The following is a 24455-nucleotide window of genomic DNA, read 5'->3' as shown; positions in this document are numbered from 1 at the left end:
TATAGAGTTTATTTTTAGCATAGGGTGCTTAAAAATACACATATTTATCCATGTTTCTACAGTTTCTACGGTACAATAATTGTGATACATAATGTACACAAAGCATTCATAATCCATCAAAAATATACACAATTAATGAACGTATAGCCATTAAAACATGTTTTAACTATTTTCTTGTTTATGTTGATTTCGTACAGCATGTTGTTGGCAAAATGTCTGCCCGACTGCTACTAATAATATTTGTCTGGTGTACATTACAGTTAATTGAAGTGCAGCAGCTGTCAGAATAATTACATGCTGATGTTTGCAACTTGGCAGGGAAGGATTACACTTAGCCACAAGCTCTGGAGAGTTTCCTTATTTTTTTTCTTTCTTTCCTCTACTCGTCGGTCCTGTGAGCCATCGTTTTTAAACCAAATGCCAACAGAAAAACTGGCTCTTTAACAGATGGAGGGAGAGATGGATTCTGTTTGCCTAATTAGAGATACACTAAGGGACACTTTGGAAAAAGGTCGTAATCACAGGATTTGTTTACAAATAGACAAATATGTTTTGTTAATTTGACAAACTCTAACTAAATAGAACGAATAAATTATTTTTAGGATTCTTTCCTTCTTTATGAGTTCGGAGTTCAAATCCAGCTGTCCAAATGGCCACAACTTCTGCGTGCTTTCGTTGGTGATGACGAGCAATTCCACTCTGTAGGAAACCAGTGGACTTCCTCCTTTTGTACCTTCTCGAGGTCCGCCTTCAGCTCTCTGAATGCCACCACGATATCTCCATTAACAATCACCTTGTCAATCAAGTGTCCGTACTGCTTCTCCATGGTATCAGCCAAGTTAATCATGTCCTCAAAATCCTCCTCCTGTGAGAAGAGAACGCCTTGGTAAATCAAATGTAGCAACATGATGCTATAGTGGTTTGGGCTCAAATCAGACTTGAATCCCAAATTTGATGACTTAAGACCAAAATCACAACCCTAACCCTAACCCTTCTTGGACTCTGACTTTAACCCTTGTGGTTTCAATTGATCTTAAAATACTTGTTTTCTTCGCCAAGCCTGAAGATAAGAGTATGTTATTAAACAAACAAACAAATACCTGATTTCGCATTATTTCCTGGATCTACTAATGTTCGACTGCTATTCATTCTAAGCAAGTTGCCACTTAATTTCCAAGATGTACTTTGTTTGAAACAAAGAGAATACTGAATAATAAATGTTAGGTTACTGACCCTAGTTGGAAAAAAAACACCAAAGACAATATAGTTCACATACCAAAACTATGCAGTGTAAAAAAAAAGTGTGTTAAAATTGCCACGACATTTGGAGAAGGCGTGTAGTATGACTTGTTTACAATTTGAATACTAACACTTTGGAACTTCTGACTTGACTTGGGACTTGAGTGCAAAGACTTAAAACTTATTGGAAAAATAAGACTTGGTCCCACCTATGGCTATATATAACATCTAATAAGCTCTTTCCAAAGCTTTACTTGTGTGTTCTTTAATTAATCATTAAGTGAAAGATGAAAAGAATCTGTGCAGATGAAGAAATAAAGCAATAGATGATTAATGATGATTTCATTGTTCGTCTGAGAAATGCTGTTGATGGAAACAGAACAGCGAGAGCCTGACCATATGGTGACGTCCTCCGAAGGGTTGTTTTTACAATAATCTGCACATACTGTAACCTAACAGGACATGGAACGGATCCCTGTGACCATTCAGCTATAGAGACCAAGGCGTAACACGTCGTTACACGCTGGGAGTAAAGGATAAGAGACCTTTTCACACCAGCTGTGGTACAAGTTGAACGCAATAATCAATGCCTGAACCCTCTGAAGGTTGTGGTGGCACAGGGCAAACTCCAGCCATGTTGCAATACAGGTGTGTGACCTCATGGTTTTAATAAGGGCAACATGGGCAGCCAGGGTCAAACAGTGAAGGAGAAGCCAGATGTAGATTACCAAAGTGACAGAAAATCTTTTTTTGTCTTGTCTAAAACAAGCTTCATCACACATATGTGCTCATGCTTTGACACAAGCCACGTAAACGAACGCAAAATGTGACCCTTTATCTCCCGGACAAACTGTACTCACCTTAGTAATGGAACAAGAAACCACCCACCAAGCAGGCTTGTCATTCCTCCTATCTGTTAAATGTCTCTTAAAAGCAAACCAAGGGGTCAACCACATGTAAGGCAAGGTGTGTGCAAGAATTAGGGGGGTTTTGGGTGTGTGCATGTCTTTGGGGTCGGGTGGGTACGTCAAGGCCAGAGTGTTTAACCTCACATGTTACAGACATGGAACAAACCCCGATTTCAGACATGTATATGTGGGGTTTTTTTTCTCTTACCGAAAAGACCCTGACTGAATTCTTGTCGACTTCATCGCAGACAAACTTCACTCTCCGTCTGGTGAGGCGTAGTTCCTCGATACATGGAGGTTTCACGAACACCACGTATGGTTTGAATTCAGAAGTGTACACATGCTTTATTTTCTGTGGTGAGGAAGACCAAAAAGAAGGCAGAAGCAGTTGGTGTTCTAATCAAGTACAACACATTAAAAGAATACAGTTACATTTCATCGTTAAGGGATCACTTTCCAGACCATAAATGCCATACAGGCAATGATGTGAAGCAGATTACGAACCTACATACACTGCCCGGCCCAAAAAAAAGGTCACAAGCCTGTGGGGGTAGTGCTATGATCTGGGGTTGCTGCAGTTGGTCTGGTCTAGGTTCAGCAACGTGCCCAAAGAATGAGGTCAGCTGACTCCCTGAATATACTGAAGGACCAGGTTATTCCATCAATGGATTTTTTCTTCCCTGATGGCACGGGCATGTTCCAAGATGACAATGCCAGGATCCATCGGGCTCAAATTGTGAAAGAGTGGTTCAGGGAGCACGAGACATCCTTTTCACACATGGATTGGCCACCACAGAGTCCAGACCTGAACCCGATTGAGAGTCTTTGGGATGTGCTGGAGAAGACTTTGCACAGTGGTTCGAATCTCCCGTCATCAATACAAGATCTTGGTGAAAAATGAATGCAACTCTGGACAGAAATACATTTTGTGACATTGCAGAAGCTTGTGGAAAAGATGCCACAGCGAATGTGTGCAGTAATCAAAGCTAAAGGCGGTCCAACAAATATTAGAGTGTGCAACCTTTTTTTGGCCTGGCAGTGTATATCCCCATATTTCACCCTTTCCTTCAAATTTCCACACAAAATGGTATCAAAGCACTCATCACTGTTCCCACTGTTTAGGTAGGGATAATTAAATGCACTATATGATTCCTCTGATGAAGTAACCAGTTCCTTCTTGTTTCAGAAGAACCTATAGCATTTGATCCCGTGCTGGCTTCCCACCTCTACTAATTGGGTTTTATTGAGTGCATTGCAAAGGCTGAATCACCACGGCCACTAATTGAATCTATATTAACAGATCTGTATGAATGAAGAATGCAGCATCTGCGGGCAACAAGACAAGATTTTGGTGTCAAAGAGGTCTAGTTTGCGTTTGTAGTCCGAATAATATTGCCCATCACATTTGAGCGACTTTAGTTGAATGCAGGTTCACTTTCTGTGTTTAAAACAAAACATTGTGAAACCTTAGGTCGAATGGTTATCAGCTGACAATAGCTTTTTGTCCACTTGTAAAAGGGAAAAAACGGGACACAGTCTCGCAACTCTAACTTCATTCTTGAGTCTCAAGTTGCTAACTGTAGAAACAAAAGCTTTGGCTGAACCAAAACCAACAAAAATATAGCCCCTTTTCCACTAGACTCTTATTGTCATCACCTTGCCAACTGGTTTCTAGATTGCCAAGAACTAAACCCTGTAGGAAACACACATGGGCTCTTGAAACCTTATTTGTGTTATTTCAAACATGAAGAAGTCATATGATGAAGAGCAAGGTTTCATAACTGAAAAGGCACTTGTTGCAAATAACCATTTCAGCACAATTGCGGTGAGAATTACCAGCAAAATGTGGATTATTTTGGCTAAAAAAACATCCTTCCCCTTGGAAAATTGTCTAAATTAATTGGCATAGTACTTACAGTAGGGTGCACACACAGAAGGCACACCTTGCCCTCAGCCATCACTTTGTGCAAAGAATCCACACTTGTTCCATAGTAGTGTCCACTGTATCTTCCATATTCTACAAACCTAGAGGCAGAACCAAACAGACCGTGAACAGAGAAAACACCATAAAATGTAATCAGACAGCAGTACAAATAAACATCACTCTCATGAAAGGGGACTATTTTTAACACCATGGGAAGGGAACACCTGCTCACGTACCTATGATTGAGAATATCCTCTTCAAACATGGGAATTGACACAAAATTATAATCCACCCCTTCATTCTCCTGCCTTTTCTTCTCTCGTGTGGTGTCTGAAAGGGGAAAAGACGAGAGGCTTGAGACAGTTGTAAAAAGATGAGAAACTATTAAGTGCGCGGGAGGTAAAGGTGACATTTCTGGAAGTCTATCTTACGCGGTACAGTCACGCCATAGTGGTCAGGGTCGGAGAGCAGGAGCCTCCTCTTCAGTTCATTAACGCCAACGCCGCTGGGCCCTAGAGACGAGGATAAAAACACTGTGTTCTGTACATACGTATTCATTCCCAAAATCACTATGTACTATTGTTTGCCTTACAACATCAGCTAGGCTTAGTGATCTGGTGACACATCTGTCTTTACAATCAGAGAACGACAAATGGGAGCGGGAGAGAGTCAGACAGACAGAGCTCTGATTTCATACTGATTTCAGTCTGAAAACGGTTCTCCGTCTTTTTCTTTGCCGGTGTCTCTCTATTGAACATTAAACGCTCCTATGCCCTCTGGAAAATCCATAGCATCCCGTCTAAACGTGACATCTGCAAAGCCACACAGTATCGGTGTCATTAAAGAGTAGGATGCACAGGATAAAGCACATACACACAAGTGTACACACACATACTGTAGCATCTGGGATTTTCTTTTCTAAAGCAGCTTTTTGCAGCCCCCAGATTGCATCAGACTCTAATGGAGCGCTGTCTGAAAGTAAGATTCCTGACATACCTGCCTTTTCCATCACAGGGTTGCATGAGCTCGATACAAAATATCAGGTTTATGGACTCTCCACTCTTACACCGCTGATGTCTTTCACAGCTGCTCTACGGAGCTGGAGAGGAGCATCATCGGGCACTGTGGATACTTTCTCCTGACCTTTTTTTTATAAAGAGTTACACGATCTGTAGAGCTTAAATCGACTGGCAGTTGCTTTCACCAACTTTTCTATGGCTATTGTTTTATTCGAAGTGTATGCAATGCAAACAAAAACTGACATATTCCCAACCTGGTCAAACATTATCCAGCTGGTGCTGTTTTAGCGATCCAGGATCTGGTTTTCCTGTCCGTAAATCTCATTGCCAATAAGCTATATATTGCTAATGATGAACTCTGGTCAACGAAGAGCCTTCACAGCAGACAGTAAAACGTAATCCAGAGTTAGGGTAAGCTCCAACTCAATTAAAGAGGTCTAAATCTAAATCCAAGCTGTCTTAACTGTTCCAGTTTAATGATGGAGCACTTGGCTGACATTATGAGGAATATAATTCACAAACCACTCATCCCCTTCTCTCTATTTACTATCATTAATCTATTATATCTGGTTAATGTTTTTTCGCCTCTTTAATTCACTGTGTTTCGCTTCTTTCTACCCTGTACTTTAGACTTTTTTGTCTCTCTTCTGCCCTTCTCTTCTTTCTTTGATTTCCCTCGGTCACAGATGACCTACAGTCGTATCATAATACGACATTAAAAAAGACCTTCAGCGGGGCTCAATGTGAAATTCCTGCGGGAGAGATATAGCTCAGAAATACATAGAGCAGACCGGCAAGGTTGGCAGAGAAGTGAATCTGGGGTGGGCCACTAGGTAACTTAAGAGAACAAAATATATTCTGACTTCAGTTCTCTGACAGTGTTTACGTGCTTATGACGGGAAAGGATTATTCTTGCACTCAAGAGTCTTGAAATAAATCTTCATCAGTGCATTACTTTTTCTTTTGATCAACAACTGCTACGGTAAAAATAATAGGGTTCTTTTACTGAATGGGATCATGTCGTTTTTTTATATGGACAAAAAAAAGGCAGTGGGACGATATAAAACAAAAAACAATTGCTGCTAATTTACAATACTGCACATAAAACCACAGTAACAACAATGTTTTGTTATATATTAAATCAATATTAAATGTTATGTATACAATGTACTACATTAGACTGTAGCACAGGAACCTATTTAACGACATGTTGGCAGTGAGCTCTTTAACATCTCCACAAAAGATTGGAACTTTCACATTTCTTTACACAACCGTATGTTAACCTCATACGTACCAACCAGAACAACCAGTCGGTGTGGGTCCTTGGGGTCTCTGTGGTAGGGGATCACCTGTTTGTAGGTAGGGGGTCGAACTGAACTGTGTATCCCTGTGCTCCACCTCCTGGACCGAGCCGCTTCTCGAGCCCAACTGCTCTTTCTTCCCAGTCGGAAACTTCTCCTCAACCCAGCTGGAAAAATGAGATATGGATCTTAGACCAGCCAGGCATATCATTGAAAACCTAGCCGAAAATCGCCTCATTTAAATTGCCCTGAAAACATATGCATTGATTTTTTTGGGGGGGGCTTCATGAAGACAATGTCTGGCCTTAATATAAAGTTACTGAGGGTAATCCCCTACTAACTTAAACAAGCAGGTACAGTGCATCCTTAAAAGTGTGCATCATCAACAACACTGCCACCCAAACTCTTCTTTAAAGCAACATCCTGAAAAGCCTTAATCCTGCAGTCAACAGACGACAGCTCTGTCTGTCACGCGTAGCTTGTAGGCTCTCTGACAGCCAGCGTCTGCCATGCGACTGTGGTCTGGCTGGCTTGGCAGACCTTCTCTCTTTCATAATGTTAACTGCTGCTAAGTGGTGCTGCCAGGCTTTCTTTGACGTCAGCTGTAATTTCTCTTTGTAAGCGTATCTGTCCATTTCCTCTCTGGGCTTCATTCTAAGAAACATGGCACAATTAGTAGGGATTTCAAACTTTTGTTTACATGGGATTGAAACTGATGAATCCACTGAGAAATGTCAGTGTAATACACACTGTATAAACCTTATGTCATACAACAAATGAGAAAGCCTATAGCATGAAACAAGGTCTATAAGAAAACATATCGTAATTGTCAATCATAAGGAACACTGTCAGTGAAGTTCATCATGTGTCACTGAAAATACTCTCATCTGTAAAACTGTAGGGCATTTTCCGAAGTGCTGTAAGATATGCCTGCTACATTTGACAGTATGAAATAAGGGTCAGATAAAACTGCAAGGAGATTCAATACATGCAATGCATGTCATGAACTGGGCCTGAGCCCTTTATGTCAAGATGATATGATATGAACCTCAACCTGCAGCATAGGAGAGTGGACATATCTCTCAGAATTGGCGTCCAAGACCATTTAGTCCATTTTAGTGGTACTGAATACGTCAGTCCTACCATAAAAACTAAAAGAAACGTCGCAAGAGAGCAGATAGGCATATTTCCAAAAATGTGATTATTCAAGAAGGTCACTCAGTCCAAAGTCATTTTGATACAGAAGTTAGCTTTATCAGAAGTACGCTTATAAAACGGTACACATTTCTGAATGGCGCTGAATATGAACCTGGAAGGGTTATTCTAGGACCAGACCTTAATGAGAATTTGAAACATGCATTAAATTTCAATTTTAATGTCTGCTAAATCACTTGTTTCCCAGTAACACACCGTTTTTCCCCCAATGATATCTGTATTTAAAGCAATAATACTTGGTATTTATTAATTTATTTTAAGTAACATGAGTTTCACACCACTGACTTAAATATTGTATCAGCCTGGTCTCCAACAAAAAAAGGTTCCCATAAAATTATACATTATTGTAAATTATTTTTCACAGGTAACTGTATTTTGGCCTGATCATAAAAATGTTTTGCCATATCACAAATACCTGGCTAATGGTGCTACATTCTTTATGCTAAGCTAAGCTAACAGTCTGCTAGCTTTAAGCTTAATATTCAACAGACAGACGTGTGAGGTATCAATCTTCTCATCTCATTTCAAACAGTTCTTTTAAAGGACTGATACATAACCAAATCTTTTAGAAAGAAATTAACCGGGGACAAGCTGTTGCCCTTTCTTGTGTATCTACACAAACCTCACTATTTGCCATGTCTTTAAGCCTGCTCTGATTCGTCTGCATTCAAGTCAGGTTGTGCCACATCACTAACATTTTGCATGCCGGACAAAGAGGAAACACAGAGTCTGAACCACATCCATCAGGTGGAAGCTGGCCTGAGATAAGATGAAATGCACATTATTAAATGCACATGACTTTTGGAACTGATATAACGCAACATCTGTAATTACCTTTTCTTGTACAGACCCAAGGAGCCTTTTTACAATCAGCCGTAAGTGCACACCCCAATATGAACATCCAACATATGCACACACGCAATCCATGAGATCAAGATAAATGGGATAAACGAGACAGCTAAAACCCTAAAACCCCTAAATCCCCAAACCCACAAAACTACATCATCATATAAACTGGTTTGTAATTTAAATATAAGCCTGGTCTCCTTTTGTTGCTGTTTTTCCTCAATTTTTTTCATTGCTTGGAGTCCTATTGCCCTGAGTTGAGTTGTCTTGTGTCACATCAGTTAATTTTCAAGTCAAACATCTCACCAATGTGGATCCCTGTTATAGCTCCATAGTCTACGTCTTCCATGACTGGAAAAAGAGGAACAGAGAAGGGGAAAGAGTGAAAAATCATGAGCACAAACTGCAAGAGAGTAAACGTGCGTCCTTCTGAAATTTGATTTAAAGCATTAGCATATGTTCTGACCAAATGTCCTAATATTTTTGCTTTGGGAATTCTAATAATAGTTTCATTTAGAAATGATATCCACTATACAGAAATATTAATAACTACCTTGCTTTTACAAATTGGTTGTTAGCGAAAAACTAGCACAATGCAGAGGGCCAGATACTATAAACCAGCTTGGAGGAACATATAACAGAATCCTTTCCGTGCCGTACTTCCAAGAAGCATAACGTGATATTATTTTTGGATAATCCAGCTCTTTATATCTTTAAAAACACAAAACATACACGTGTATTACATCAAGTTAATTGTCTTCGAGGTAAATTTTCAAAAGCAAATTCGAGCAGACAGTACCTTCCGCATCATCTGTGGAGCATGTGGAGAAAACAAAAGCAGTGAGTACAACGGGAGGGCAGCAGAGTTCAGCCGTGACCTTGACCAGGATCTTAAGACATGACCTGTCACCTCTCAGTTTAGCGCCAAAGCAGCTTTAATATGTTTATTGGAAAGTGTTAAAAAGGTTTTATTCTTTTCAGGTGTGGTTGATTTTATTGACAAAGGCCGACTCATCACCTGGTGGTTTGACTGGTCGGGGCTTGAACAGCGCCTTAGGTCGCTGTAGTGCAACTCTCCTGTAGAAAGACGAACGACACAATGGTGTATTACAACAGAATTTAAGAAAGATGTTAGATGACAGTGGTTTAAGAGGGTGAATGTGTTTCAATGGACACAAAATACGGTGGCACACAGGTGCAAACGCGTTACAACGGAGAAACACGCTGCAGTTTCAAAAACGATGCAAACAAATAATTTGCAAAACACACGCAAATGAAGAAAAATCTTCACCAACTTGAAAACACATGCTCAGCATTTAGAAAACATTCACCAACTTGATGAAACGTGCAGCGTTTTCTAAAAGTGCTCCATAAGCAAACCACTGCAAATATTAAATACTGCAAGAAGCTCAACAACACAACAGAAACAAGGGGATGAAGCACGTAGCGTGTGTGTTGATGTTTGGGGATTATAAAATTGGCCAACAATCACTATCACTGGAAACTCACCTTAAATGTAAGTTTTATTGGCTTATTTTAACAATCTGAGTATGTGAGTCCTTCCGATATTGTTGCAAATCTGCTGTAAAATAGCTAGCAAACGTAGCTAACCTAGTCATTTCAAGTAAACTGACAGAACACATAATCATGAAGTAGACCAACCGTTCCAACAGTGACAGTTGGTCAACTTTATACTCCTCGAATGTAAGCGCTCATGTCCCAGTTGTGTGCATCACTTTTTAGTGTCCCCAGGTTTCCGTTGTGTTTTGAGCTTTTTGCAGCGTTTTTTTTATTTGCAGTGCTTCATTTATTGTGTGTTTTTGGCCGTTGCAGTGCGTTTTCCCATCAGCCACCGTATAAATGGATCAAATTACGACCTCTCATGGAGCTTCTGTGAGGGGATGAGTCCTGCCTGATCTTTGCTGTCCCCAAGGTGACGGGCCTGCCACCAGGTGTCGTCCTCCATACTGACAATCTGGAGGACGGCGCCCCTTCTAAAGGCTATTGCTGCTTCCTTGCACGGAACTGTGGGATCCTCATATGGATCATAATCGAAAAGAGCCTGCATGAACAGCTGAGGAAACAAAATGTGTTTTGCTTTCAAACAAAACAGTTGACTGCGTAATTGTTATCTTTTAATTCTTATCTTTTCCGACTGCAACCCCTTGAACTGCTGTATCCTAGCACAAAAACTTCGTCTGGTGCTTTGTAACATATGTTAGTGTCATTTTTGAAAAATTACCATGATCACAGAAAATAATTTCTCTTAATCCAGAGCAAATGCTCCCTGCTCTAACAGTTTCCAGGTTGGACATCGTGTTTTTGGTAGTTGTGGCCTAGAGCTATTCCGAAACATAAAAGGATTTGCAATTTTTTCCGCATACGGTGTGTAAATTTATCATTACTGTTAAATTAAGCTGATGTGGCTCTGCACATGTGATGTGTCGAAAATGATAAATCAAGTGTTTGAATTATAAAAAGCAGGAAATTGTGATGACATTAGTAATGGTCTTATCCTTGACTGTCTGATCTGAATTGAGTTCTTGACAGTGCGCTGCTGTAGTGACAGCACTATGGCAAAAACACAACATATAACCAAACACACAAGATACCACTGATTTCATCTCTTTTTACTGAAACCAGCTGGGGCAGCTTTCCTCATGCAGCCAGATTGCATGTTAAGCTAACGTAAAAGACACACGGCATGGGAATAATGTATGTGTTTGAATATTTATTGTACCTTTTTATTTGATGACATTTCTTCCTTTGTGGAGGCAGGAATGATTTTGAATCTAATTTCTCCTTGAGATCGAGCCTGCAGGAGAAGAAGAGGTACATTTTGAGAAATGCTTAATTACTTTTGTGCCAAGTTAGATTAGAAGAGGAATACAAATAGATAAAAAGCTTAACCCAGAAGTTAATTAGCTTAGCTTAGCACAATATAAAGACTGGAAGCAGGTCAAGCCAAATGCAGAACTATGGGACACACAATAAAGAACATGGCCATACCACAGTCTATGCCTACATACTTTAAGTGCACCAGACGTGGATTCATCCACAGCAGGGAGTTGTCCTGAACAAATTCAGTCTTTACTCCTGTTTGAGTAACATTTGCTGCTGTTTTAGGAAATGACTAACATCCTTTTGCAAACATTATATATTTGTACACTTGTGATCTAAGGTTCTATTGTTTATTTGAAACAATAGTGCTAGAGTGAAGAGGGATACAGATAGAGACGTTTAACTTCATTTACAGATTGACTGAAGCTCTGTTGGTTTTTGTCTTTTAATCGGTTTTGTTGACAATGTCAGAATTATCCTTTGAGTTAACACATTTAAAGAGCAAAAGGAGGGAAGGAAACAGAAACACTTAACAAAGAGATGTATCAAACCGAAGCGCGAAGGTGAGACTAACCAGAAGAGAATGTATTTCCTTTGGCTTCCTGTGCTCCAGTGAGACTCCATTCACCTCTTTCAGCTCATCTCCTTCATGGATCAGGCCTTTCAAGAGTTGGAAATACATATGGAAATTACCACATGCTCTTCTTGTACATGTTATTTTACTACAACCCAATGTCAATTAATGTGAAAGAGTATATTGGTGAAAATGTAGTAAAAAAAAAAGAGCTCTTTAGCTTACCGCTTTTATCAGCTGCACCTCCTCTCATGATCCTCGCCACAACAATCATCCCTGTGGATTTATCCATTTTAATTGTTGCCCCCTTGAGGATGGGGATTAGTGAATGAAAGGTTGATGGACAAACAGAAGAGCACAGGCAAAGAGGTCAAGCAATGGACGGTGAAAATAACATATTTGTTTTATTACAGTCCAGACAAGCTTCTCATTTGGAGTGTCTTCATTCCAGTGAAAGTTATTTGTTTCATGACGGGACTATTAAGCTGACTGATTTCATGTTACACATAGAGCACTGGAAAAAGGTTATCCAAATCAGAATTATTTTCAACAGATGTTATTGATGTGGAGTAAATCGCAATGGAAAGAGCATCTTACAGCTGAGTATAATCAGCTAACGCTCGGGTGTAACCCTGTTGTCTGGAAAATGGGAACATGCTGGATCGATCAAAGAGGCTGTGTCTTAAAAAGGTCAGTCCCCTTTCCAATCTAGTTTTGGGATCAATACAAAAGTATGTTCTCTATTATTGGTCCGAAGAACATTCCACTCTCAAAGCTCAAACAGACAAGCATGCACTGCAAGAAATGCTCATCATTAAGTCAATTATTGTCATGTATTTACCCCAAAGATACGCCTTTTTTCTCAACCTAGCTCAGTATGTTTGTATTTCTGTTTGCCTTCAAAAACGTATCAAAGACATATTTTAAGGAGATTTCTCAGGCCACAGGCGAAGACACAAATGTCTTCGATGTGGATTATTTCGTTTAAGGAATTTTACCTTTGAGTCTGGGGATGTTTTAACATTTCTATTTAATTTTAATGAGCAACAGGATCCATTTGAGTGGGGGGGAATCAGGTACATGTAACCCAAAGTTGTTTTTCCCTATTTGAATTTATGGAGATCTTGATCCAAAAATAAGTCTGAACTTTATTTTATTATTGAAATAACAAAGTTAAAGGATTTTTCGGCCTTGGCGAAGGTATGGACACTGTTTAGTTTTTAGTCATTTTATTTGATCCAGGAATTTTACTGAAATAAGTGACAACATCTTGGAAGAAACAAGACAGATCATTCTGGTAGTATCAAGAAAAAATTACTATGATCAAGCAATGCTATGCTAAAGATCATAAAAACTAGTTGATTTACATCAGAAACAGAAAACAAATGATCCGGCCTTAAAATACTAATTTAGAAGACATCATTTTGCAGTGGATAAACATCTACACATGCGTCAATATTCACCCAAACAATACAGAAACTATGTTGTGCGTCACAGCAGATAAATGGCAAAAACGATGAGGAAGAATTGACTGCAAATTCATTGCAGCTGCAGGAATATTTTCATGTGTTTCCTGTCGTTCCAAGGGCTGTAGTCCTGCTACACCTTGGCATAGGCTGCAGGGCTTTAGCAGTCACGCAGTTTGACAAAACTTCAGCTGTCCCTGGATATGTTTATTGTTTTGCCCTAACTGTCTGTGTGTGTCAGATAATGCAGCTGGACAAATTGGAAATGTCCACGTGCAGTTGCCCTGTCACATGGTTGTCTTAACTTAAATACCTACACTTGTGTTCAGTTTGTCTACATTCCAAGGCTAGGTAGACCAAATTAGGAACAGGCTGACAGGCGCCTAAACTGTTCTAATTTTTGAAGCCACATAAAAATATCGCTATTTACTTTCTTGCCGAGATTAAGATTAAAAGATTGTTTCCACCTTAACACAAAAATTATAAATATGCAGCTAAAGCCCACAGAAAGATGTCTCAGTTGTACACAGAGGTTGGGGAACAGGGGGAAAAAACAGTCCTAGCCTTCAAACAGCTCCACAACGGATACATTTAACACATTATATATATCTATATTACAATATATGTTCAAATGTTGTCACGAAAATGGAATACAAAATTAAATTGTGCATTCTCTCTAATTTCCAGCAAGGGAAAACACCATTCGTCGCAAAAACTGGTCCAGTTGTATAGAAGTCTATGAGAAAATGCACCTACTTCTTATCTGATTATTTACCTCAGTAAATTAATGAGTTTTATGGTCTTCAATACACCTTGATATTTTGTAAATCCTTGTTTAATTTAGAGTGGAAATTAAGATAAAGGATTGAAGTCGCTACCACCCAGAGGTATGAGTGCTTTCACCTCTTTCATCTTTAACTTGAACCCTTTCACAGTATGTTTTCAATTCATGAAATGCTGTTACCTTACCTTGTTGCCTTTTTGGTTGCCTGAAATATAGCATATATACTGTAAAACTGTCAACCTTCTCATTTCCTCTCAGAAAGAAAGCACATAAAATGATACTATTTGTTAAAGCCAAACAGGATACATTTCATTTGAACTCGACTGCTGAAATATAAGGAAATGTTTACTGACCAGAGGGTCCTTGGTTTTGACCAGACTGACAATTTTGACAGAATCCTCATCATCTTCCAGAACAGTGTCAGGTACTGGTGGCAGAGTAGGCTCAAAGTTTCTCTGAGCTACAGCATCATGGACAGACAGGAGACTCTTTGGACAAAACATAAAAACAGTGAAGGTGTAGCATTCAGGTGGATCACTTCAAATTTACGGTAATGTGAGTAGATGTGACACTGGCTCTAATATCCTGTAATGTATCTCACTTTGTATGGAAAAATGGCACTGGCTCAGGCCAGCGCTGTACTCCAAACTAAATGAATACCATTTGTGTTGGCTATCAAGCAGCTTTCAATTTTCAGTATTGTGAACAAATGCCAGTGTAATCATTGGGAAGTTTGCTCATTTAAGGGTGTCGATTCTAAATGCAAAAGAACTGAAAACCACTCACAACTTTAACCAGTTCAGGGTTAACCAACCTCCTCATCTGAGGCCCCGTGCCCACGACAACGGTAACGACAGATAAACGTAGAACATTTCGACAGATGTGCCTATCGTGCACACGGCGACGGCGTTTTTAGGAGTTGAAAACGGAGAAAACGCAAACGCCCCTCAAAGTGGAGATCTTGAAAACGTTCCAGTCTCTCGTCGCCGTAGGAACAGTTCAAAACGCAGAAGTGCGTTTTTTGCACAGGTTTTTTTTTTGCACAGGCATCTGGAAGTGACGTTCTAGCGCCAAATTTGAGCCTGCCCTTTGATAAACATGGATGAACGTGTAGCAGTAGCCGCGTTGAATGGTATGCATGCAGGCCAACAAATGGCGAGACTCTTTACCTCTTTGTAGTTTAAAGTTGTGTTTAGCAGCAACTGGACCTCCTCATCTGTCCAAACAAAGTTTGAACTAGGCGTACTGTTATTGCCGCCGCGCTTCGCCATTTTCTTCTAACTGACGCGGAGGAAGTAGCCACAAAACAGGCATTTGGTATTGTTGCTACTGCCACCTACGTCCGGGGCGTGCTTACTTCATCGGCAAACTGCGAGTATTATGAGTTTTATACGTTTTCCCTGTTCCCATGGATAGACAGATATCCACCCCCAAAACGCTCGTGAGAACGCAGATAAACGCAGATAAATTGTGGAGGGGAAAAACGGACATCTGCGTTTTTGCTTCAGAGCGTTGTCGTGGGCACGTAGCCTGAAAATGTGCATTCTCGCTAGCCAGCCAGCGGGGGATGAATTCACTTGTTGCAAAGAAAATTGTATTTTCTAGAAGTCTATGAGAAAATAACCCTACCTCTGACTTGAAGTATTCCATTGCTTAACAATTACCTGACAAAAGTAAAGTCTATATCTGTAGTTTTATGTGTTCTTTAAAACAACATGATTTTCATTTGTAAATTATGATCTCATTCAGAATACATAGATGAAAGCAATGCTTGCTTTAGACTTAAGCCAACTTGAGATTGAAAGGTGACTACTATGATGTTGTTTGGTTTTAGTGATACACATGGTTTCATCTAAGAACTTTACCCTTTCAGTGTGTTTACTGTTCAGGAAAGTGAATTGTAACATTTGGGCCTCCTAAGAATGCCTTGTTTTTGGCGTTCTGTTGTGCTTAGCTTCACCCTCTCGAATGACTTTTGGTTCCATAGAAATAGGATAGTGATGGCCAACAACCAAAATGGCAATGGCCAAAGTATTCCATAAACCAATGAATGATGTCGCGGTAACTGCTTCCACTTCTTATACTGTGCATTGTCTCATTTTTGGGCAAAGTTGTTACAGCTACAGATGGTACTGTATAATATAATTGTGAGATTTAAAAAAATGATAAGTACAAAAACGTCAACCATCCATGTTGACTAATAACAGGTGACTGAGACTGTGCAAAAACTCCAATTAGTTTGGCTGGCCTGCCTGCACCCACTACAGCAACTTAATCCAAATACAGCAAACTCTTGGTAGCAAGCCTTCAATTTTGTCTGTGCCAACATGCCAAAATTGATTTAGTCTAGAATGTACTGCCAGCCTTTGGGCCACCCTAAAAACAACCCCCCACACTGCTAACAGTCATACTGGCTCAGCTCAAACAACACACGTGTTAGGAAAATAAATCCTCTGGAGGCACAATGAATTGATATTTAACACTCTATCAAAAGACAGTTTTGACAATTTGAGTTCATTCTTTGTTAACTTTGGCTGTGCAAAAACTCCAAGTTTGTTTGCTGAAAAACACTCTTCCGGATAAATGTTTATCTCTCCTGTGAGCCTATACAAGATAGAATTTTAAAAAAGGATATTCATTGTGATAATAAAGAATGAAGAGAAGGGGGAAACATGTGCTCATCAAAGTGATTTTAACAACCAGACAATTAATATGCCGGTTAGTCTACATATCAATGTTGTCCATCAACAATTGCCCACCTCAGAAGCTGCCAGCGCGTGAGCAATGTGTCTCTGGCCACTTTCAGAGACAGGTTTTCAAAAAACAAACATTCATTCACAGAAAATTATACCCTGAGTTTTTCATAAGTATGTGTGAGCTTCAGTGTTGGGGCCAAGAACAAACTGGTCATTAGGACTGTTTAAACAAACCTGTTAGTTCTCGGCTGGCTTTGGCTCCTCATTAAGAAAAGTAATGACTTCTATAGTGTGTGTGTGTGTGTGTGTGTGTGTGTGTGTGTGTGTGTGTGTGTGTGTGTGTGTGTGTGTGTGTGTGTGTGTGTGTGTGTGTGTGTGTGTGTGTGTGTGTGTGTGTGTGTGTGTGTGTGTGTGTGTGTTGTGTGTGTGTGTGTGTGTGTGTGTGTGCGTGTGTGTGTGGGGGTGAGCGTTTGTTGTTTGGCTGTGTGTGGATGTGTTTGAGTGTCTGAAATATGACTGTCAGCAGATCTGACATAGAAACATGCATTGGAGTTGTCTGGGCTTCTACATGAGTGAAAACTAATAAACACAACTAGGGAGTTGTTTATATTCAATTCCAGTGTGGTTAATACTAGTTGTCAGCACCTCTCAGTTGGTAAAATAATTAGGGGAAATACATTCAAATTGACTTTACATTTGTATTATTTTGTTTTATTATCATATTATTATGTATTTTGCTTCAGCGATAGAAAACTGCACAGTTAAAAGGGCATTTTTATGTGGAAAATACTCTTTTATACTTTCAAGCCAAGATTGAGATGAGATAAGCAATACAAATCTCTAGCTAGCAACAGGTAGCTTAACTGGCGTAGATTTAATAGGACGCAGCCTAGCCATTAGCCTAGCTCTATCCAAAGGTGGTTTTTCAGGCACATTACCTTTGGACATATGAAAGCTAGTTGCCTTTAACTGCTCCAAGTCTGTATAGGTAAGCTAACCATTCCCTACCTGTAATGATATTTCTGTTTGGAATATTGTTATTGGCATGGTTTCTGCAAATAAACCTAGACATTCGAACAGAATATGGAACTGCTTCAATTATAATGATATTTCCCAAAATGCTGTTGATTAAAACAGACAGAAAGGAAAAGAAGCAAAATAAAAAGGTAAATAAACCCATTGAACCACCTATGAATCCGTCATCCCAGCACTACATGTCATTTTTTAGTTTGTGATTTATATGTTGTTCAAGAGGGGGAAAAAAATGAATGGGAAAAGAAAGAAAACTCTTCAGGTTAAATACACACAAGTCTCTGTAGGTTTAATGAATCAGTGCTATGATACTTGTATTGCTGTTATCAGCCCATAAGAGACAAAGTGTTGTTGAGAAGAGGTCAACTTGCGAAATGCCTCTTATACTATCAGTAATATCAGTTTAGAATCTGGCCCAATTGGAATTGTCACTAAATTTGAGTAGATGCTAAATATTTCTGTCCAAAGGCTTTGTATTTTGGAGCACCGTATAAAGCCGTAGGTTAAAGGGCTTCTTGGAGGAAATATTGGAAAACATTTAAGAGACTATCCTTGACAATCCAGGCAAGTGGATTCCCTCTATTCCAATAACAAACATATCTGATACCTCTTGGCAAGAAAGCAAAGAAGCATATTTTCCAAAATGATAAGTTATTTTTTAAAGAATGCTTTTTTGGGCCGAAATTATGCGATGCTGGAGAAAAGACTTGGCTGGGGGAGTTTAAGGCCGACACACTTTTGAAGCTATAGGAACACATAATCATCATAGAAGGAGATACTCTTCACCTTTAAGTCGGGTTGGGAAAAGAGGCCAACAAGTTCTTTGATTTCATCTGTCCATCCTTGGTTTATCAGCTCCTCCGCCAACTGGAAGCACAGAATAAGACAGGATATAGTTTTCAAAATTAGAGCTATACAATTATATCATGGCCTGAGTGAGGTTTGGTCCAGTCTACACTGTACCATCCAAGAGAGACAAAAAGGGTTTGTGAAACGTGTATCTTATTCAGACTGTAGTGACACACTTTCTTGTGGCCCAGTTCAAGTCAATGGGATTTTTCTTCTTTGCTTCTTGACGTCAAGTATTTGTCTGTGTTCTTTTTTTATATCTTTTAGGCACTGTTGGAAAAAACACTCCCAAATGTTCAAGGCTACACGCAATCTGTGGCGACAACTAAAACAGAACAGCCTTGACTGTCAGTTGCGACTGGAGAGTCGGCGAGGGACTGTGGGCAGTCGCCTGTCTTGTCGAGTGTATAACTGTAATGACTTATACTGCTTCAAGATGTCCAGGCACACTCCAGAGACACAATGCATGAAGGTCATTAGTTTCCACTGTGAGCAAACAGAAGCCTCTCTGAGGGGAAACAGAGCCTCGGTTTGGCCCATCCAGTGGGTCCTGATGATTTAAGCCAGGCGGAGAGTGGCTGTCTAACAGAATCTGAAGCTAAGGTAGTGAAGAGATAGAGAGGAGTTTCAGGGCTAGGATATGGTGGTACAGAGACAGATACCTTAGCATCGCTAAGCTTAGCATCGCTAAGGGGCCCTTGACAAAACACAATGGGACTTTTCCATTGGATTTTGGAAAATTGCATGAAAGAAGGCCTGTGGCAAACGCAATGTCCTGATGTTTAAATGTCTCCTATTATACTATATTTAAACAATATATTAAAGGGACATATCTATACAAAACAGGTCTCCGAAGGGTTTTTCTAGCCATTTTATGTTCCAAACCACATCAAGCATTATTTCTGAGACAGTATGGAGCTCAAGCATTTCTCTCTCGCCGGTTTACCACAAGTACAGAATCTTCGGCTTCCCTACACATATTCTCTCCAGTACAGCATTAGATCTGAGTGTTAGCGATGCTTGCTAATGTACACAGACCATATTACTTCCAAAACACGTTGCGCATTGTTTCTGATACAGCACATAGCTTGACATGTTCTTTCTTCAATGTGGGACATTGCCAGGAGTTCAATATAAAGCCAGCCCACATTTCTAATATTACATCATAGCGGCAGCAAATCTGGATCAGCTCTGTTTTTAGAGATGTGGGTAAGGAGGAAAAGAGAGAGGGTTGTATTTTCTGACACTTTGTGAGTCTCCTTACACACTGGGACACATATTTATCTTTATAGGAACACGACTGCAAAGTGCAGAGCCGTTTTATCAATTGTGATGTGAATGCAGCTTTAAAGGTACCAACTACATCACATTTGCATGGCTGCGAGACACCACCGCCAAGCTTAAAGTGGATTTGTGTTCAGCATGATGACATTGAGCATTCTAATTTAGTCCACTGCCGTTAATATGACATATTGGACATTCATAATTGGACTATTTAATCACCTTTTTTATGTTGTAGAAAAATATGTGAAAATCGCTTAAGCTTGTGTTAACCACAGACCTTTTTTTCAGGCATCTAACCAAAAGCATGTTCAAAAAACATTTAGCTTCAAATTGCATGAACCAGACATGGTAAAACGCTAACAAATGTACGGGTTTAGGACTCTCCCTCTATAGTAGAGATAGTTGTGTGATTTGGGGATGAATACAAGGTGGAAGCATAGAGTAAGAAGAAAGTGTTAAATAGAATGTCATTGTTTAACACTTTGACCAGGAACCAGAAAGGGGGAATGAAAAAAGGAAGATGGAAAATGACCAGCAGGACCAGAGAGGACTGGTATTTGAAAGATGAGCACATCTATTCCATGGGAATCGAGACTGGTAGTGCTGTAGTGGAAGCACTCTCTATCACTTCATCTTAAATCTGAAATTAACTGTATTCCTCCAACCTGCAACATTAGACTGCACACAAAATGGTTTTTGCAGCCTTTTGTTCTGCACCGTCCTCACTGACCTTACTCCTGGCTTGAAGAACAAGACAACACTTCAAGTGACGAAATCAGAGGTGACAGAGAGAATTTTGAGATGCACATAAGAAGGATTGTCGAACCACTCGTGCTTCTGTGCGACAGATAATTTGTCTCAATGTGGAGGAAACGATTTGAACAATGTCTTCCCTGTTCCCTCTGCTGTCAAACTGTCATCTTCTGCAAAAATGTTTGGAGAGAGTCACTTACTTCTGAAGCCAGACTCGCTGCTTGCTGTTGGACAGGGATGGGGCTTCGCTTCTCAAAACGCTTCAGACGCTCGTGGATCTGCCAAGTCAGGAAAGTATCAAAATGAAGGTTTTCTCTACAGTAAAAAAAGGCACTTTCTTCAGTTCCCAATAGTGCTACAACTACTGTTATGACTATAGTTGTACATCTTAAAAGCTTTATTTATAGAAATATAATATCATTTATGAAAACTAGCAATAGATTTAAAAAAAAAATGTATTTAATCAATTATCTTAACTTCTAATAATACATAACAGATAAGATAACATTTTGTATTACTCATCTGGATCTCTTTCTTGAAAGTAATTAAAGTTATCAAATAAAGGCAATGCAGTAAAAATGCCTTACTTAAAAAAAATTAAAATACAAGTAACTTAACATTGTACTCAAGTACAGTAATTAAGCAAATGTACATGTTACTTTCAACCACTGCATATGGATAATACTTGTGTTATTTTACCTACTAAGTAACAAATAGCAAGTGGAAAAAACTCAAGCACGAATCATTAAAGGGGCCCTATTATGCTAAAAACAAATTCAGGTTCATATTTGTATGTTGTGCCTCTACTGTGACCTTTGCAAATCATGTACAATGTGCTGGAGCAAACAGAAGTGCAAGTGTAACATAGTGTTGTCATTATGTCACAGAACTAAACAAAGGAGTCCAGTTGAGGTGTTTCAGGCAGGAATGGAGTGTGCCGGAGAGAAACTCCCTCTGGAGGGAACCTTGGGATTTTAGCCTTTGCGGACCATTTACATGCACAAAAACCTCTAAGCTCACTACAAGAAAGGGAAAACCCTGAAAAGCATTATAGGGCCTCTTTAAAGCACAAATGTGTTTTCACCTTAAAGAGAAGGTGGAGCTTCTTCTCCATCAACATGCTGTGGAGGAACCTGTAGTCCTCCTCTCTGTCCGAATGAGACTCCGTTCCAGACATCACTGATGATAGCAGTCGGCACACACCTGCAGGAGCAGCAGAACACGTACAGCAATGAGCACACAACATTCACCTGGTATTCATTTCCTGATCTTATTTGAATTTTATGAGGTGAGGTCAAAAACAAAAAGACGGAGGTGATATCTTACATGGAGGAACTTACAAGAACAACAAAAAATATATCGCTTTATTTTACAGTGAAGGTATTTTAAGGACAGGACAAGGGAGGTGAGAAAAAACATATTCAAATACACTCATATGATCTACATATCACCTAAAATAACCCTGATAACCTCCTACTCTTTGGACAAACCTCTGTTTTCTGTTCGGCTCAGCATTCTCCTCACTCTGGAAACAAAAGGAAAAATGGTTTAATATATTATCCCTAGATAAATAAATATATATACTCCTAATATTTTCCAGATTTCTTTTGTTTTTATAAAGAAAGTGTGACAGAAAAAGAAAAATGTAATGTTTACTTTTTCCACAATGTATGTAAAGATGCTTTTTCTGAGATATTACTGCCCCCTAATGCTGGAATGACATATTTCAACATCTTTACTACTGCACATTTTCACTGTCCGATACGCCAATATCAATACATGAATAAAGATTAAATTGTTCATCAATTATATGTATAATACCCGGTACATGTTTGCATTATATTGAGACATTACCTTAAATTGGAAAGATGAAAACACAACTTAAACCATAATATAAATATAATGCTTAAAATGATTGAATTGTTGACCCTCTCTCTCTCGGAGCACGATATAGAACAATTTCAGAACATTTTATATTCTGCAAATATGTAAAATTAATTTGAAATGCATAAAGGTCGGTTCCACCTAATTACCTTGTTGTATGATTAAACTGTAAATACATTTTGTGAAGTATCCTCCAAAAGCACAGCTAGAGAAATATAATATTACATGCACACTTATATGGGTTTTTGTTTTGTTATCTTCTGTCAATAGCAGATAGTAATATAAATGTTGTGAGAAAATAATAAAATAGTTTTTGTACAAATAATTTACTTTACAGAAAAGGAGTGTAATGTACATTTTTATGGTCACTCCAACACATTTTAAGTTAAGGAAAGCAGCTCAGCACACTCGCACAAAATGTAAGATTCACTTACCAGAGACATTCCACTCCATCAGGCCCAGTTGAGACAGGTCTTATCGCTTAATACCTAAAGAGTACGAGCTGCATTTGAACATCTACTTCTAGAGAGGGGTTGTTATGCGATCAACTGGCCAGATATAAAAAAAGACTGTCCTTTATTGTGTCAATAGGTGTCAGGTCTGACCTAAATCAAGCCGACGGATAATCAATACAGCAATCAAAGAGAATGGGGCGTAAAGTTAGCTTACACTAGTTCACTATCCAGAAATAAGATTACATTTATTTTTTAGGTCAGCGTTTGGCTCCTCTTACTCTTGTAGGTCATTTTTGCTCTTTTATTTCAAATGGTTCTCTTTGGTAATGAATTATATAAACTTTTTGGTTTTAAGGTACAAATAATTGTGTGGGGGGGAGTGCATCAACCTTGACTATCACAGTTATGGATTTCATTGGGGGCTTTAGGACCCTTTATTAAAAGCACTGCATACTTACCATGTTCAGTGTGTAATTCTTAACCTTTGCCCTCTCTTATGGGAAGCTAACACAGATTAATCAAACATATATCATCTGTTGTGGGATACATGCAGAAATAAAGGTTGTTGCTCATCTGTGCATTGACCAGAGATTCAGTGTCTGCTGTACTGCCCATTTATCCACAAAACATACTAATTGAGTGCAAGGAGGAGGAGACAGTATTAGACACGCTGTACATGGTAGTCAAGCGTTCAAGTATCTCCAAGAGGATGGAGACAACAGAACAGACTAGCTCAGACCGTGGGTGTGTCCCAGAACATTTCCAGCCAACGAGATGTGAACTCGTAGGAGGAGTCCACAGCAACAACTAGCTCCGTTTATAGCTGCGTCACGTTAGCCAGAAACAGCTAGGCTAATACCGGAAATGGTGCTACTGACTTCAAAACAAGAGCGCAAACTAAAAAAAAAGATCAAATGTACAAATGTTAAATGTTTGGTTAACGAGTTTGTTTTGCTTTGACGAGGTAACAGGGTATCGTTTTAAATGTATCTACAAAACAATAAAAGATATACATATTTGTTCCAGTAGCCAATTCTGCATTTTCCTGTTTGATTTAAAAAAAAAAAAACATGAAATTATTTCTCAATGGATTGTACAGTTTTACTTATAACTATGTTATGTTTGTGTGCAGTGTACGTCCCATTGAGAAAACGTTCTGTCATAAATACACAAGGAATATATTCACGTGTTCAGACGTAACTGTTTACAATGTATTAATAGCATTAATATGTGTGGTTGTTATGCTAAAGCATAAAAGCATTGGTCCTAACTTAATGACATGTGAAGAGGTTAACAATGTATTCTTCATCTCTTTGTTTTCTTTCCTTTAAATAGCATATTTGCAAGTTCTTTTATTTTGAAATACAAAAGCGGAACTTCTTTTT

General features: G+C 39.2%; 1 protein-coding gene across 1 annotated transcript; it reads right to left on the bottom strand.

The window, feature by feature from the left end:
* LOC134865893 (MAGUK p55 subfamily member 7-like) lies at positions 1–23148 on the bottom strand. The gene is made up of 19 exons (XM_063885702.1): positions 23050–23148; positions 22222–22256; positions 21816–21934; positions 20932–21009; positions 18632–18712; positions 14471–14605; positions 12093–12174; positions 11868–11953; positions 11193–11267; positions 10330–10526; positions 9471–9529; positions 9252–9263; positions 8759–8803; positions 6385–6558; positions 4503–4583; positions 4308–4401; positions 4064–4172; positions 2356–2499; positions 1–865 (listed from the first exon to the last, which is right to left on the bottom strand). Exons 2-19 carry the CDS (start codon positions 22244–22246, stop codon positions 632–634), a joined length of 1830 nt encoding a protein of 609 aa, XP_063741772.1. The 5' UTR covers positions 22247–22256; positions 23050–23148; the 3' UTR covers positions 1–631.
* Between the last annotated feature and the right edge of the window lie 1307 nt (positions 23149–24455).

This window comes from Eleginops maclovinus, chromosome 6 (assembly GCF_036324505.1).
Source record: "Eleginops maclovinus isolate JMC-PN-2008 ecotype Puerto Natales chromosome 6, JC_Emac_rtc_rv5, whole genome shotgun sequence".
Lineage (NCBI taxonomy): Eukaryota > Metazoa > Chordata > Actinopteri > Perciformes > Eleginopidae > Eleginops > Eleginops maclovinus.
This window is presented reverse-complemented; position numbering and strand designations above follow the sequence as displayed.